A 16,263-nucleotide genomic window follows, 5' to 3' on the forward strand; every position below is an offset into this window, starting at 1 on the left:
AATTGTCAAAGGGGGTGATGGACTGAATCAGATTGTATGTAGTTTCAGGTGAAATAAACAAGGTCAGATATCAGAACTGAGCTCATGACTGGGAAAAGCTGTAGTGTTGAATTGGGAAACATGACAGGGTATGAAAGTAGGGAACTAAAACAGGGGTAAAACTGCTTCTGTCAACAGGTCATATAGGGACTTACAGCACAGAAACAGGCCCTGCAGCCCACAGAGTTCATGCTGACTCTTAACCACCTATTTACACTAATCCTTCATTAATCTTGTATTTTATTCTCCCCATATTCTCATCAACTCCCACCCCCCCCCCCCCCACACACAATCAAGATTCTACCACTTAACTACACACCAGGAGCAACTTACAGTGGCCAATTAACCTACCAACCCACAAGTCTTTGGGATGTGGGAGGAAAACTATGCAATCACAGGGAGAACATGCAAACTCCATATAGACAGCACCCAAGGATAGGATTGAACCCGAATCTCTGGCACTGTGAGGCAGCGGCTCTACCAGCTGTGCCATTGTGTTGTATGACTAGGAGCCCAGCAGAAAGACTGGCCTCGGGCAGACAGCACAAAGGAAATATGAGGTAAATCTGGGATCTGATATTGGGTTGAGAGGCCCGGGAGGGGAGGTGGTGGGGAAGGGGGTGAAAATCAGGTCAGTGAATAGAGGGATTGAGATGAGAGTTGGTTGTGGGAATGTGGAGGTCAGGGCATGAATGGACTTCCAATATTACTGTGGCGGAGTGGAATCCAGAGGTGTTGGTGGACTAATCAAGAGTTTGGGCTTTCTGATTGGGTGTTTGCTGGCAGATAAGTTAGAAGATCTTGATTGGATGTTGATGGCAGTTGGGTTGAAGATCATGATTTTGAGGTGCACTTTGGCATCTGGGGTTGGATTGGGGTGGGTCAGTAGTTGAGGGGCAACAATTTACAATTGGGGTAAGTGTTAGCAGTGAGGGGTTACCAAGTGATGTAAGGGGTCAGGCCAGTTCGAACAGTTGATCAGTAAAGGTGTTGGGTGAGTGCTGCTAGACCTGGGGTGGACTGGGACAATGCTGCGGGGATGGGGGTTGCTTAGGGGGAGGTTTGGGAGGGGGTCGCTTAAGAAGATCTTAAGAGGGTCAGCATTAAGCGAGCTTAAGAGGGTTCACAAGCATAATGAGAGTTCTACAGGCACGAGGGTCATTCAGTCCCCATTAGAAGTTCAGCAGTGGTGTCCAGGTGATGGTAACACACTCTTGGACTCCACTGCACAGGTCAAAGATCTTTGGAGTGTCAAATGTTCAGGGCAGAGGACCTCAGAAATAAGATGGGAGCTAGCAATCCATGAGCTGAGTTCACAGCTCCAGTGATCCAGGTTCAATCCTCACCTCTGGTCCTGTTGGTGAGATGTTTGCACATTCTCCCTGTGGCTTTCCTCCAAGTGCTCTGGTTCCCTCCCACATCCCAAAGACATACAGGTTGGTAGGTTAATTGGCCACTGTAAATTTCCCCTATTGTGTAGCTAAGTATAGTGGTGATGGTAGAATCTTGGCAGAATTGATGCGAATATGGGGAGAATAAAATGGGATTTCTGTAAATGGATGCTTGGTGGGTCATCATGGAGGCAGTGGGCTGAAGGGCTTGTTTCCTTGCTGTATGATTTTCATTCACTTTTTTTTTCCCCCATAGTGGTGCATGAACAATGTAGTGCTGCCTGATGCAACTGCGAGACATGGGTGATTCAGTATGGAATGGTACAGAAACAAGGAAACCTGCCAGAGACCATCCCAACGGATTTGGTAATTTGCAACTTCTTCCTTAATAATATTGCAATAATAATGAGAAATCCATATGAAGTTCTTTCTATGTTCATTTATTTTGCTCTTTTGTAAACTGAGCTCAGTGTTTCTTTGACAGACAATTTACCAAGTTTATGCTTTTCAAATATTCGTTTAAAGCTAATTGGAGTAAAAAAATACTATGGTGATGTTTTTCACTGCTCTAACTTCAGTGCAAGGTCATTTGAAACTCTTGATCACTTTTAGCCAGTGGCAGCGTTTCTCTAGTGTTCCCAACCATATTTGGCTCAGTTGATTGAAAAGAAGTTTCAACTCACTGTGAATTAATGTCATTTGTGTTTTCTGTATATAAAAAGATATATGGAAACCATTTGAAAGGAAAGTGGTAGGCTTTGAGGTGGGGAAGTGAGTACTTGAATCCCACGGTCAGCCTCACTCACTTTACAGCAGCATCACTAATGGATATTTTGAAACAAATCCATCTTTATAGGTAAAGGAATTCATACTAATAGTGAACTTCAAAAATTCTCATGGAGACACAAGAGAGTGCAGAAGCTGGAATCTGGTGCTAAAGAACAAATTATTGGAGGAACTCAGTGGGTCAGGCAGCATCTGTAGACGGAAATGGACAGTCAACGTTTCGGGTTGAAACCCCAAAATGTCAGCTGTCTATTTCCCTCTACAGGTGCTGCTTGACCTGCTGAGTTCCTCCAATTTTTTTTTCAATAATTCTCGAAGTGGTTTATGTGACAAGTTATTTTGAAGTCCTCTATCTGACATCTGTTACATGAGTAAAAACTTACGTTCGAAAGGGGTGTCCATTATCCTGCGTTTAAGTTTGTAATATTCTGCTACTAAGTTTATGTTGTACAGGCTCCTTAGTGCCTTTATCAGCTTGGTTTCAACAAGGTAGTTGGTAATATTAGCCACATCAAACAGTTGCTTCCCCAAGGGCCACAAAGGCACATTCACCACGACAGAGCAATCTCTGTAAAACAGACCCATTATACATGAAAGAGTGAAAGAGTACAAATAATTGAGTTTACAAAATTGAATTTATCTGCAACCCATGCTCACAAACTAATCTGAAACTGGGCTTCTCAAATGTTACTACTACGGTTTGTTGAATGGCAGTAATATTGAAAAAAAACACTTGTCTTTAACAGCATTTCCACCATCCAAATGCTCTAAAATACTTCAGAGCCAGTGATTTATATTTTAAGGTATAATTAAAGTAACACAGGAAGAAAGTATTCAACTTCACACAGCAATAGGCCGCAAACAGAAATGAGATCAGTGACTAGATTAGCTGCTTTCAGGTGACAATGACTGATAATGTTGACCGAAAAACCCGGAGTGAACTTATCTGCTTTATTTTAAATAACACCATGCTATTCTGCCCATCATCCTCAAGAAGTCAGATGGGCTCTGAGATTGATATTCATCCATGGGACCTTACCACACAGTGCAGCATTCCTTCAAATTTCACTAAATATCAGCCCAGGTATGTGCTCCAAGCTCTGGAATGGAACTTCTAACAGAGGACGGTATGATACATTTATGCCTTGGCTGACATAATCATTCTTTGGAAGACACATATAGGGGACTTCTGTGGGCAGTCGCTTGTGCTCCTCATGACCCCTGGGTTCTCTGGTTTCCTCCCACATCTCAAAGGTTAATTAGATACTGTAAATTACTCCTTTGTACAAGGTAATAGCAAAAAGAATCAAAAGTGAGGTTGATGAGCACGTGTGAGAGAGAGAGAGTTATAGGAAAGCAAGGAAATACGAAGAAAACTGGGACTAATGTGATTGTTCCCCTGGGAGCTGCCAAGGACCTAATGGGTCAAATGACCTCCTTCTGCATCAATATAAATAGAAGGTAAGACTGCCCAGAAATTCTAGGGCACCCAAAGAATTTGTATGTCACCAGGCATCACAGGGTTGGTTGCTTGAAAATAGGCCATCTGATCATCCTCACCAGGGACTGGATTTGGGAGGTCCGTCACAGATCTGGTGAAATGTGGGGGTACCGGGACAGCTTGTGCAGTGAATAAGGGTGGGTGTTTCAGGGCAAGTCCCAGGAACAAGATTGGAGATTCGGTGAGGCTGGCTGAGGTAGGAGAGAAAGTCGGGGAGGATGCTGTTAAGATGTGGGGAGGGGGAGGAGGAGGAGGAAGGGGGATGAGAGGCTGGAAATGTGGGATAAAATCGTGGGTTGCATGATTGGGAATTAGATGAGTATTGGGGGCTTTGGGACATGCAATTCAGTGTGGAGTGGGGATGGGGATGGAAATGGTTGTAAATACAGGTATTCTCTGGGTTAAGGAAAAATAAAAAAAAATTGCAGATGCTAGAAATCTGAAACAATAACAGAAGATACTGGAAATACTCAGCAAGTCAGGCAGCATCTGCAGAAAGATAATCAGTCAACATTCCGGTTCTGCAAACCTTTGTCAAGTTCTGATGAAAGGTACAGAACCACAATGCTGCCTGACTTGCTGAGTTTTTCCAGCACTTTCTATTTTTGCTTCTTCAGGTTACATTGCTTTCCAGTTGCACAGTGCTGACACCAAACTGTGCCATGTGACTAAATTTTATTGACTTGAAGTTCAACAGAAATACATACATGAGGAGGCGGCATTTAATTTCTTGGTACTTACTCTGACGAGTGTTTGTAGAAATTTGCAAGTGGCTTTTGGATCCTGCTTGTAGCTTTGGTGATTTTTGCCTCTGCCCAGTTCACTGTTTGGTTTGTTGCCTGTTTGGGTGTGAAGAAAGTTGTTAACCTCATTAGAAATGGACTAATGTCAGGAACAGTTAGACAATGGTAGAAATGGAATGGAAAAGTGTAGATGAGTGACTAAGGACACTGAAAAACTTTATCTTATGTTGGGACTTGTTAAGCCTGTCTTCATGCCTTTTACTTCATGAGATACTGCCTTTATGTTTTTGGCTGTTTTTTTTAAGTCAGAGGCCACTTGTTCATAGCTCTCAATTGCTACTGCTCAAAAATCAGCTGATTAATCCAGACGTAATATCCACCTCCATGATACAGATTTTCTAATACTGCCTGGTGTGTTAACAAGTGATTCAAAAAAGTAAACTGCTGGAGGAGCTCAGTGGGTCAGGCAGCAACTGAGGAGAGAAATGGACAATCGATGTTTTGGGTCAAGACCCTTCATCTCAACATATAATTCAATTATGTATCATTAGTTTTTCTCAGCACAATTAAAGGCAATTTAACTTGGCAAAATTGACTTTTGCAATAACTTCCAAGTCAAGTCACATCAATCATGAAATTTAACTGGGCATTATATCCTTTTATCCCAAACAGGAATTCACTTGATGATGTCATTCCTCCTTTGCATCAGAAATTTGGACCAAGGTGTCCTGGGTATGCCAGTTGTTGGGTTGTTCCAAGAATAATGTAGCCTGAATCATGCTCTACCAATATGGAAGGCAGACAGGTGAATGGGAAATACCTAAGCACACAGCCCTTAACCCAATGCCTTAACAAATGAATTGCTCTTAAACAGATGTGAGTGAAGTAATTTTTCTTAATGTTATCTAAACAGATCACTCAGCAAATGTAAAGTGCTACTGAAAATCAACTGTCTACTCAAAGTCATTCTAACTTGGTCTCTTTCTGAGGGTTGTGGCGTCCCATTTCTACATAGCTGCTGCTACTATTGGTGTTTTAGTGGTCCTGAGAGATTTTCCACTTCCTAAATGCTAAAATTTCAGTAATTTGTTGCAATCATGTTGGAATTTGCACAAATGCCTCTAGGGTAAGGGTCGTGTATTACCACAACCAGTTCCTGCAATGTTAGTTTTCATATGTCTTTGTAGACCAAATGCAGAGCTTTGATTGACAGTGATAACGTAAAAGCAGCAAAGTTGATGCAGTCAGCCAAATTATGCATCGATCAAGAGAAGTGGAAATTGGGAGAGAGTATCTAACTATTTTTACTTTACAGCACTGACCATGATTTTTATAATAATCATCAAGATCAACGAACTGGGAATCAAAACAAAATTCACTACTATAAAAATCTGAATGCAAAACCAAGTATTAGTGACACAGTGTATTCTCTTCCATTACGCAACATTCATTACACTTACCAAATCAAATGCTTGCTTGGTAATATCAAGCACTCTTTGCAGTTTTTCCAGCAGCCACGTATCCTGAACCACTGTGGGTACAAAAGACTGAATTTTCTCCAGGTATTCTTCAATTTTCTGGTTCCATTCTTGGTCTAGTTCCTTCAGTGTCACATCATGGTAAGCCTCCTTCAGAGTAGCTATAGGCTCTGAAAGTCAAATTACCTTAGCTGTTAATATGTTTGCACAAGATTATATTTGCTATTAGTAATTGTCACCAATTCCATTATAGCTTCCTAGTCTGCATTTATAATAAAAAAACTTATTCTGCTATAATTATGCCTTCCCACCTATGGAGGCCAAACAAGCTAATTGAAGCTGTACACCCCTGCTCAATTATTCCCTTTGCAAATGATGTTAATGGGAAAGACAGGAATTTGCTGTTGTTTTTAAATTCCTACAGTCACAGGAGGGCAGCTGCATTGGCTGATATATTTTTGGCTCCAGCTCAATGACTGTGCCTTTTTTGCACATTTTTGTTGCAGTTTTACGGTGACAACAATTGGGTTGTCATTAGGTGGAGTTATTATGTTATACATTTTCAGCAAAAGAATTCATTTGAAGGTTTCTAGGAGGGCTTGTTGAGGGAAAGAATGCATGTTCATGTTCTTTACAACATAGAAGTAAGCCATTCAGTCCATTGAGTCTGTACCAGGTCACAGAGCAATCCCATTCCCCCCACTCATTTCAGCTTGTTCCCTCTACATTCCCATCAACTCCCCCCAGATTCTACCCCTCACTCACACAGTGGGGGTGATTTGCAGCAGCCAGTTAGCCCACTGACCTGCGCGTTGTTGGGACGTGGGAGGAAACCAGAGCACCCAGGGGAGGCCCACATGGTGATAGGGAGAGCGTGCAGGCTCCATGCGCATAGACGGCTTGGAGGTCAGGGTTGAGCCTGGGTCTCTGGAGCTGTGAGGCAGCAGCTCTACCCCACTGCACCACTGTGTCTCCTGAAATGACGATTTGGGCCAAAGGGCCTGTTCCTATGCTGAATTACCCTATGGCTACTCAGAGGGCAGCTAAGTGAATGAGGCCAATTTTCCTGTTATTGAGCCGAGGTCACAGTGAATCACCAAGTCCAGTATGCAGATGAGCATTAGGGTGCACACAGGTCATAGAGTTTGGCCAGCAGGCTGGAAACATTGCCAGCATGGAAAATCGGGCTGTTAGTAATGGTTCCAACCAGCTGTTGAATCTGAAGGCAGTCTCAGACCTGTGGCTGAATCCATCACTTTGCTGACCTGTGAAATTGGAATTGGTTTATTATTGTCACATGTACCAAGGTACAGTGAAAAGCTTGTCTTGCATACCATTCATACAGATCAATACATTACACAGTGCATTTAGGTAGTACAAGGTAAAACAGTAACAGAATGCAGAGTAAAGTGTCACAGCTACAGAGAAAGTGCAGCGCAGGTAGACAGTAAAATGCAAGGTCTCAATGCCGTAGATTGTGAGTGCCAAGTCTGACCCAGAGCAGGATCTGTGACTCCACTCATCTCTATGATTACTATATGGCAAAGGTTGAGGAGGCAGAGCAGGAGTCACTTCTTTTAAAATTGTTTTGTTTTACTTTACTGCTTTTAATTACTTAATTGCATTTCTACAGTGGATTATTTTATTTAAAAGAATGATCTTTTAATTATTTACTTCAACCTGAATAGTTTTTAAATGTCTCCAAATATTAGATCAATTATAGGTTTTAGAGCTGCAAAGTAACCTCTCCCCCACCACTGGCAATGACCCCCAGCTTTGCTGGCTGTCAAAGGGTTTTCAGGGCACTTAAGGAGTGGGGCCTCCTCACTGTGTTTACTGAAGTTCAGTTGCCACTCAATCCTGGGATGCAGGAATAAACATGTCTGGAGGTAGAGGGCCGGAGTGTAGGACTAGGTGGGAATGTAGGCAGTGCTTACGGGGCTTGAGCTATGAAATAGATTTGCATGTCCTTAGGAGTTTAATTGTTGTTTGGTCAGGAACTTTGGAGAGAGCGCCTTAGTCATCCTAACTCTACAGCTCAGAAGTATGTGTGATTTAAAGATCATTTTGCTATGCATGTAGATTCAGAGCAGAATCTTACTTAAATGATCTCATTCAAAAGTCTATTAATATCAAGCAATCACTTCATGAGGTCTGAAATTCCATTCAGGCACATCCTTTAAAATTGCGCTTTTTTATGGACCACATTATCAATATCAAGGCTAGACAGTGATTTCAATACCACAGTAGATTTTCATCCTTTATGTTGGGTGATTAGGTGAAAGGGATGGGAAACAGAACAAGGGAGAAAAAAGCATCAATAAGTGAAAATCTGAAATAAAAACAGAAAATGTTGGAAACAGCAGGTCAGACAATGAAAGATCTTCACATTGAAATGTTAACTCTGTTTCTCTGAAATCTACTGAGTGTTTCCAGCAGTTTCTGTTTTTAACCTACTTTTGATTATTTGGTTCTGGGGAGGCTTCCTGGTAGCAATCTGATTAAGACAGCAGCTAGCTGAACTGACAGCAATGAAATAACAGGTAAGTGAATTGTACCCACAATTTAATGGAAATTAGGGGGACCTAAAGCAATAGTCGAATAGCCATGTAGGGTTTCTAATGGGTGTGTGAAACACAGGAAATCCAATGTTCCCAGGTGCATCCGTTCAATGTTTTAATGCAATTCATTTATGAGTCTTTACTTACTTTTTAGTTCTCTTTGTAACTGCTGTAATGTTTCTTGAATCTTTGCGAGGTACAATGGAACAACATGGAGCAATAGCTGTCTCAGTCTGCTCAGCTTCCATAACTGACGAAGTGATCTACCGCTATTCTTGATAACATCTGCTGTTTTCTGTGATAGCTTTAGCATCCAACCACACGTATCATACAGGAAGTCAGCATCTTGAAACTGCGTAGAATAAAATTCCTTCTCAGCATCCACATTCAGGGCAGTAGTACTCTTGCTGAGAAGCTCAGATGGACATGTTTTAGATCATAGCTGTTGTCGAAACTACTGTTGTGTGAATCAGGAGCACCTCCATGAAAGTGATGAAAGAACTTAACATAACTAATAGGCTGACAAAACACAATAATAGTTGCCTTTGGTTTTTGGTGATTGTGTGCTTTCCCAAAATACTCTGTGTTGTGTTACTAATGCGTCAAAGATTGAAACAAGAGTAAGCTTCCATGCAGGTCCACACAAGACAATTAGAAGAATTAAAATACTTAGCAGCTGGCAGAAGTTGAAGGCTGGGATGCCACTGTGTTTGATTTAAAGCTGTTATTTAACATTACGTTTGGGCTGAAGGAAGGGCTGGAATACCTCACCTGCTATTAACCAGCTTTCTATCCGGCAGCAATGGCTGCACCGTGCACCGCTCCACAAACACTCGCTCACACTGCCCACTCCCGACAGAGTTTGGCAGACCCTCCCTCCAATGAACTCACTGCTGTACTGGGTCTTGTGGGCCTGCATGGGAGGTCACTGAAGCAGTCCTCATGCACGCTAATGTTACTTCCCAACCTGACCCCCAGAAAACAGATGTTACCTAGTCAAGTCTTGCAATTTTCATATTGGATCTCCTGAACACACTTTATCAAGCTCATCCATCTTCACTTAAACTGTCAGAGATTCAGGTAAGCTACTTTAATTGTATAGGATCATCCTCATCTGATTTGCCTCTATTTTTTTCCATGTAACATCTAATGAAATCATCTATGGCCTCTAAGAGAGCTATCAAAAGAGTGACCCCAGACTTCTCCCATTGCCTATTGAACAGTAGCACCAGAGCTCTTGGCTTGTTTTAAAGATCTAGGCACCTAACAGGGGACTCTGTGAGGGAAGCAAATCCATATCAGACCTCTATTTATTTTATGTTCAAGTAATCACAGTTACGGAGGGTGAGGGAAACAAGATCGTTGGAGGTGAGGCAAGGGTCAGGATTAATGTTAGACTTATCAAATGAACTGACAGTTTTGCTGTGCCTCTTCTTTTTCCACTAGATGAGTATTTAGAACTAAGGGTGCAGTCTAAAAATTAGAGCCAGAACTTTTAAGAATGAAGTTAGTAAGTGCTTCTAAAAGCAAAGGGCATAGAAGTTTGGAACTCCCTTTTGCAGACTGCAATTGATGCTAGGTCAGCTTTTAATTTTCAGTGCTAGATTTTTGTCAATCAAGGATGTTAGGGGATATGTGGAAAAGATAGGTTTATGAAGTTAGGTCACAAGTCAGCCATGACGCCACTGAATGGTAGTATGGCTTGAGGAGTTAATTAGCCTAACTCCATTTCCAGGAGGTTCTAATATTTTGCAAGATTAATGAAAGAGAAATGCAAATTCTTAATTTTTGGTGTGGTACTCACATTTTTCCTGAATTTCCAAACATGTAGGTCAAATTCTTTGAGTTTTTTCAACAAGTGGTTCTTAAATTGGAAAACAATTTCTGAAAGTTTGTTCTAAAGTGCAAAGGATAAAATAGGTTCAACATGAATCAAACAGAAGATCTCTCAAGTACTTGAAATTCTTCACAGTCTCATCATCTGCATGAAATCGTCCCTTTCAGAGGGAGCAGTTGGAAAATGCAAGAGAAGAAAAACTCAATTTAAGATGATATGAAGAGCAATACTATCCTGTACCTTCCCATAAATAGTACTTAAAGCAATTATCTGCACCACATCCAATGATGAAATGCTATCAACCATAACCATAGCCACTAATCTATGTTCAAATTGTACAATTTAAAAAAAATTTTTTTTGTCAGTCTTTGTTCTCTATTTGCAGGGTACATCAATAGACTTGTCTAATGGACTGGAGAAACCTGGCTGTGGACTATCCATGATCATTGATAAGTTCTGCTTCGCAATAAATGTGAAGCAGGATGTCACTTTGTAAAATTGAACGCTGATTCAGTGTATGATCTAATGAATTTAAAAACATGCCTGTCTCTTTTGGCCAAAGGTTATGGGAGTCAAATACTCTGAAATTTCACCTATACATAACAGCCATTATTGTACAGTATAATCATTTGAAGGAATATAAAATTGGTTGATAAGGAACAATTCTTTTTAACACAGATCATTGTGCCCAAAAGAAATGTTGCACAGTAAAATGACCTAATAGAAGGTTGATAACTCAGCTTCCTGAAATTACCTCTGTCCTGGTGATGAGGTGTCCACAGCCTTGAGCTGTTACTCTGAGTACACTCTGCATACTTTTGTTGACAACTACGACCGAGAGGTGTCCCAGCTTTCCTTTCCTAATCTGGTTCAGGGTGTGATACAATTCCGCTTTAGCATTTCCATCTTCTTTGGAGCAAAATGCCAATTCTACTCCTTCTTCGTCTGACCCACCTTTGACACAGACAGTCAGTTAATACTTAGAGATAGCCTCTGCATTAAATGAAAAGACGGAGCAAAGAGGATGCAAGAAAATTGTGAAAAAAGTACAGGAAATCTATTGGTTTAGTAAGAATAAAAACATTAAAAATGTTATGCAACTTGTTTTTTCCTCAGTTGGTGCTGGCAATGGTTCTCAAATTACTCAAATTTTTTGCTGCACATCTCTTAACTGGCACCAAGTCCCATTCACCCATCACTCCTGTGTTCACTGACCCACAATGGTTTCCAGCTATGTAGCACCTTGATTTTAACATCCACATCCTTGTTTTCAAACCCCTCTGTGGTCTTTCCATCTCTTGTCCCCAAAATCTCCACCTAGCCTACAACCCTCTGAGATTCCTCGGTTCCTCTTGAGCACCCCAATTTTAATTGCTTTACCATAACGTTGCACCATCAAATACAAAGGCACTAAGTTCTGGATTTCCTGCTGGCACTAATCCACTTCTCTACATCACTTTCATTTATTGCTTAAGACCTGATTTCATGCCTATGCTTTTTGCCTTCTGTTCTTCCTGTGAAAACTTAAATGGCTTGTGACAAATTTTGCTTAACACTGTGTTGCTCTACTATACAGTAAATGGTAGGACCCTCAGAAGCATTGCTGTGCAGAGGGATCTTGGGCTGCAAGACCATAGCTCTGTGAAAGTGGCAACACAATTAGATAGGGTGGTAAAGAAGGCATATGGCATACTTGCCTTCATTGGTCAGAGTGTTGAGCATAAAAGTTGGGAAGTAGTATTGCAGCTGTATAAGACTTTGGTTAAGTCATATTTGGAGTATTGTGTGCAATTGTGGTCACTGCATTACAGGAAGGATGTGGAGGCTTTGGAGAGGGTGCAGAAGAGGTTTAGCAGGATGTTGCCTGGATTAGAGAGTAGCAGCTATAAGGAGAGGTTGGACAAATTTGGATTGTTTTCTCTGGAGTGTCAGGGGCTGAGGGACTGACAATCAAACAATTGCTGAATTTGCTCCTGCTCCTCTTCATTCCTCAAAAGTAATGCCCAGTATCTTTGCTGGACCTGTTAGGTTCTAGGACAGATAGGGGTATGTGCTCCAATTAGCTGCAACCAAAAATGATAAAACCTCTGTATTGCATTCTGACAAAAATGTCTAATAGCTGAAGTTGACAGTCACCTTGAGCACTCAATAGGATTCATGGATGGTAAACCTGCCAATCTCATTTTGATTGAAAATGGCCTAATAATTGGAACCAAATGTAAATAATAATGTCACTTAACTTTTAAATTCCCAGTCATGACTCTGTTGCTGTTTTGAGTATGACATGAACTTCCAGCATCATTAATCTGCCAAGTGAGCCAAAGTTAGACTTGGTAGGTACTCCAGTCCTTTCAACACAGTTTTCCCCTTACCGTGTTATATGGAAGCTGGTTTCTCATTCAATGTTATATGAGTAGCAACTTTTCTGTTAGACATCATCCATTAATAAAATTTTATGCATCAGCAAAGGTTAATACTTGCTTAGTTATGTTAGACATTCATCCTTACCACTAGTGTATCCAGTGTAGTACTGCTGGCAACCCTTCTTGAATATGGTAATTAGTTTAATTTTCTCTCTATGATCGATTATTCCTTCCAGTACTGCTTTACTGTTGAGGGCAGAGGCAGTGTAAGTGCCCAACAGGCCTAGATGACTGGTTTCAGAAGCCTTCCACTATAAGGGAAGCAAAAAGCAATATTTCATGTTTTTCAGCTATTAACGTTGAATCGGATGTGCAACTGATGTCATTAACAAGTTAGCAGATTTTTAAAAAATCTGATGGTTTTGTATGCAATCATATTTTAATTCAGTGTCATCTTGGACTTCTTAAATATGATAAAAATGTTTATTTTTTCAAAAAATACATCAACTATTAGGAGGATAAAATAGTGTAAAAGCACAAGAAAAATATCTATACTGTACTTCTCTCTTCAAAGCCACTGTGAAGACAATTACCTCCATTTCAAGAGAGTAGTTCTTTGAGTCAGGCTGCCCACCATTCCTCAGTGACATCCCCAGTACCACATCATGTTTCTCATCACTGGAGAGACTGGCTCGGGTTTGGGATGACAAAACAACTTCTCCTCTATTTCGCTGATGCCTTCCTGATAATTTGATGGACTGCAAAAAGAAAATGTTAGAGCTTTTCATTACAATACTCCTTACATTTCTATTCATTCTCTTTGTCCATTTTTCATCCAATCGATTTCCCCCTTCTATCCCGAATTTTTGCTAATATTCAATCAGTTTGGAAGGAAGGGATTGGGCTCTAACAGTCCATCCAAGAGGCCAGATCTGAGCCTATATAACACTATATTCTGCATTCTGTTATTGCTTTCCCATGTACTACATCGATGTACTGATGTGATGAAATGATCTGTATCGATGCCATGCAAACAAAGTGTTTCACTGTACCTTGGTACATATGACAATAACATACCAAAGCCAGTATTTATAGCTAGTAGAGCCAAGCCCAGTGCTGCTCTCATTCTATATCAACCCTATAGCAGTTGCTGGACAGTAGAAACTTGGCTGAATTTCCACTCATTAATCACACTGCACTGAGGACAATTGTAGCTGAGTGAACTAAGATCCAACAGCTCAGCTGCATCTGAGGATTGAACTCGAATGTCTGCAGTGTCCATGACATAGACAGTCATAGCTGAACCAGTTGACTGATCATGTTCTCCTTTGATCCAAAGTTTTCAATTTTCACAACTGATTTCACAAAAATATTTAACTTTTAAAATTATTATCAATTGAAAGGAGAAATTTCCATATTTTAACTTTGTGGTTTAAATGAAATGAAAATCTAAGCCAGTCAGTCCTTTTGAAAAGGGCTGTAGGATGAATAAAGACAAAAAAATCATTAATTCTAAAAGCTAAAATCGAGACAAAACAAGTCCTACGTTTGACATGTTACAGAAGGCCACTTTCAGGTAATGGTTCAGCTGGCTGTGGTAATCAGTTTGGATTCTACCAAGTATGTCCTGCCTGCCACAAGATGACTGGAAAATATTTGAGAAGGTGGCAGCAATCCAGATGTTGTCCAATCTCATTGGTCTGTTATTCTGCAGAAAGAAAGAAAACAGATGACAATAGTTGCTTTCCATAATGATTTGTCACGTCCATAAAACATCCTCTTCAGGAATCTGGGTCGTTTCATCATAATATAAGGGAATTAATTTCATTATATAATATAATTTCATTATAACTGTAATGTCTTTCCCTTAATATTGGTGAGTGAAGGCACATACTAGTGCACAGATCTACACAAACTATGCTATACAATAACTGATGAAGTGTTCATAGAAGGGATCAGAACAATAACTAACTATAGTTATCCCCAAGAACTTTTGGGGAGCTGACTCCATCACAGCATGACTATGAAGCATATTATTGCGGTGATTAGACAAACTCCAAGATCACTAAAAAGTCAGTGACAGAATCTCAGATGAATAAAATAATAAGCATAATTTAATTAATTGCAATCCTATCCCGAGAGTTAGTGCAAACAGAGTGTGATGTACTGCTTGCTCAGCTTGCACTCTGCCTAATATTCTTTACCATTCACTTCAACTATAAAATGGACAGTACACGTGCCATTGCCCATTTTGCATTACTTCCTGATGACTTACAGTATCAGAAGGGCTAAAGATATGTACTTTCTTATCACATTGACATTTGCATTTGTACCGATGTTATCTAAATGTTGAAACTCTTATACATATTTTCAATTGCAATTTCAGCAGATAAAATAACAATCGTATGAAATATAACTTTGATGAATATTTGACTAAAGTTGCAGAGTTGGGTACTTGATCAAACAGGGCACTAACAATGTAAACAATTTTGCATAAATCAACGTCTTAGCATTATTATTGAAATATGTACCTGATGCTCAAAGCTTTGATTGATCTTTTTGTCATCCCAATATAGTTCCAAACTTTCAGTCAAAAGGTTCTGTGTATGTTTGGCAAATCCACAACCATGCAAAGATTGTATCATTAGCAATGGCTGCAGCTAGACAAACACAAGATTGTATCAGTAAAACAGATGTGCATGGAATTAGTGCATTTACTGTAATAAAAAAAATGACTAATGTAAGTTGATCCCAACCTCAATTTACCATCTCTCTAAGATCAGGCAGAAAACCAGACATGTTGTAAGATACCTCAGTTTGTACACTGACAGTTCATCAGAAGGACTAGGAAAAAGCCACACAAATGTTTTCAATATGAGAGACCTCATTTACTGTAGAATAGGCAAACATCATAGACCATAACTTCAGCCTGAGTCCTGACACCAGGTGTACATGGGTTTCAATCTAAAAATGGCTAATTTAGCACCACTGTTAGAAGTTCTTTAATAGACACTTCATGAATAAGATTTAGAATTGGGAAGGTGATAGAGGCACAACCTTGGAGTATTTCAAGTAAAATCTAAATAAAGGTATATGGAATTGTTCTTGTTTTTTTCTAAATAAAAAAGTGACTTTGTTTCTACATTCTCACCTATTATGTGATTGTGTGACTTAAATGATCCACACAATCTATAGAAGTATTGGCAATAATATCATGGATTCCTACAGCATGGCACAGGCCATTCAGCCCACCATGTCCAAGTCAATCATCAGGCACCCATCCACACTAATCCTATTTTCCCTCTTCCATCCTCACCAACTTCCCCTCCCCCCCCACACACACAATTACTCTGCCATCCACCTACACTCGGAGCAATTTATGGTAGGCAAAAAACCTGCCAAACAGCACGTGTCTGGGATACGAGAGGAAACCGGAGCACCCAGAGGAAATTGCACGGTCACAGGAAGAACGTGCGAATTCCACACAGACAGCACCTGAGGTTAGGATTGAACCTGGTTCTCGGGAGCTGTGAGGCACTAACTGCTGTGCTATCCATTTAACCC

The 16,263-nt window shown here is 40.4% G+C and overlaps 1 protein-coding gene across 1 annotated transcript in view; it reads right to left on the reverse strand.

Moving 5' to 3' along the window:
• Positions 1-16,263, reverse strand: part of LOC127573528 (apolipophorins-like) — a 56,300-nt gene that overhangs the window by 21,851 nt on the left and 18,186 nt on the right. The window contains exons 10-19 of the mRNA XM_052021838.1: positions 15,231-15,359; positions 14,246-14,407; positions 13,293-13,457; positions 12,845-13,010; positions 11,091-11,290; positions 10,304-10,396; positions 8,647-8,851; positions 5,921-6,108; positions 4,459-4,556; positions 2,600-2,784 (exon numbers count right to left, since the gene is read on the reverse strand). Coding sequence (XP_051877798.1) covers positions 2,600-2,784; positions 4,459-4,556; positions 5,921-6,108; positions 8,647-8,851; positions 10,304-10,396; positions 11,091-11,290; positions 12,845-13,010; positions 13,293-13,457; positions 14,246-14,407; positions 15,231-15,359 — 1,591 coding nt within the window. The remainder of the gene's footprint in view (positions 1-2,599; positions 2,785-4,458; positions 4,557-5,920; positions 6,109-8,646; positions 8,852-10,303; positions 10,397-11,090; positions 11,291-12,844; positions 13,011-13,292; positions 13,458-14,245; positions 14,408-15,230; positions 15,360-16,263) is intronic.

The sequence above is a fragment of the Pristis pectinata genome, chromosome 8 (assembly GCF_009764475.1).
Source record: "Pristis pectinata isolate sPriPec2 chromosome 8, sPriPec2.1.pri, whole genome shotgun sequence".
Classification (NCBI taxonomy): Eukaryota; Metazoa; Chordata; class Chondrichthyes; order Rhinopristiformes; family Pristidae; genus Pristis; species Pristis pectinata.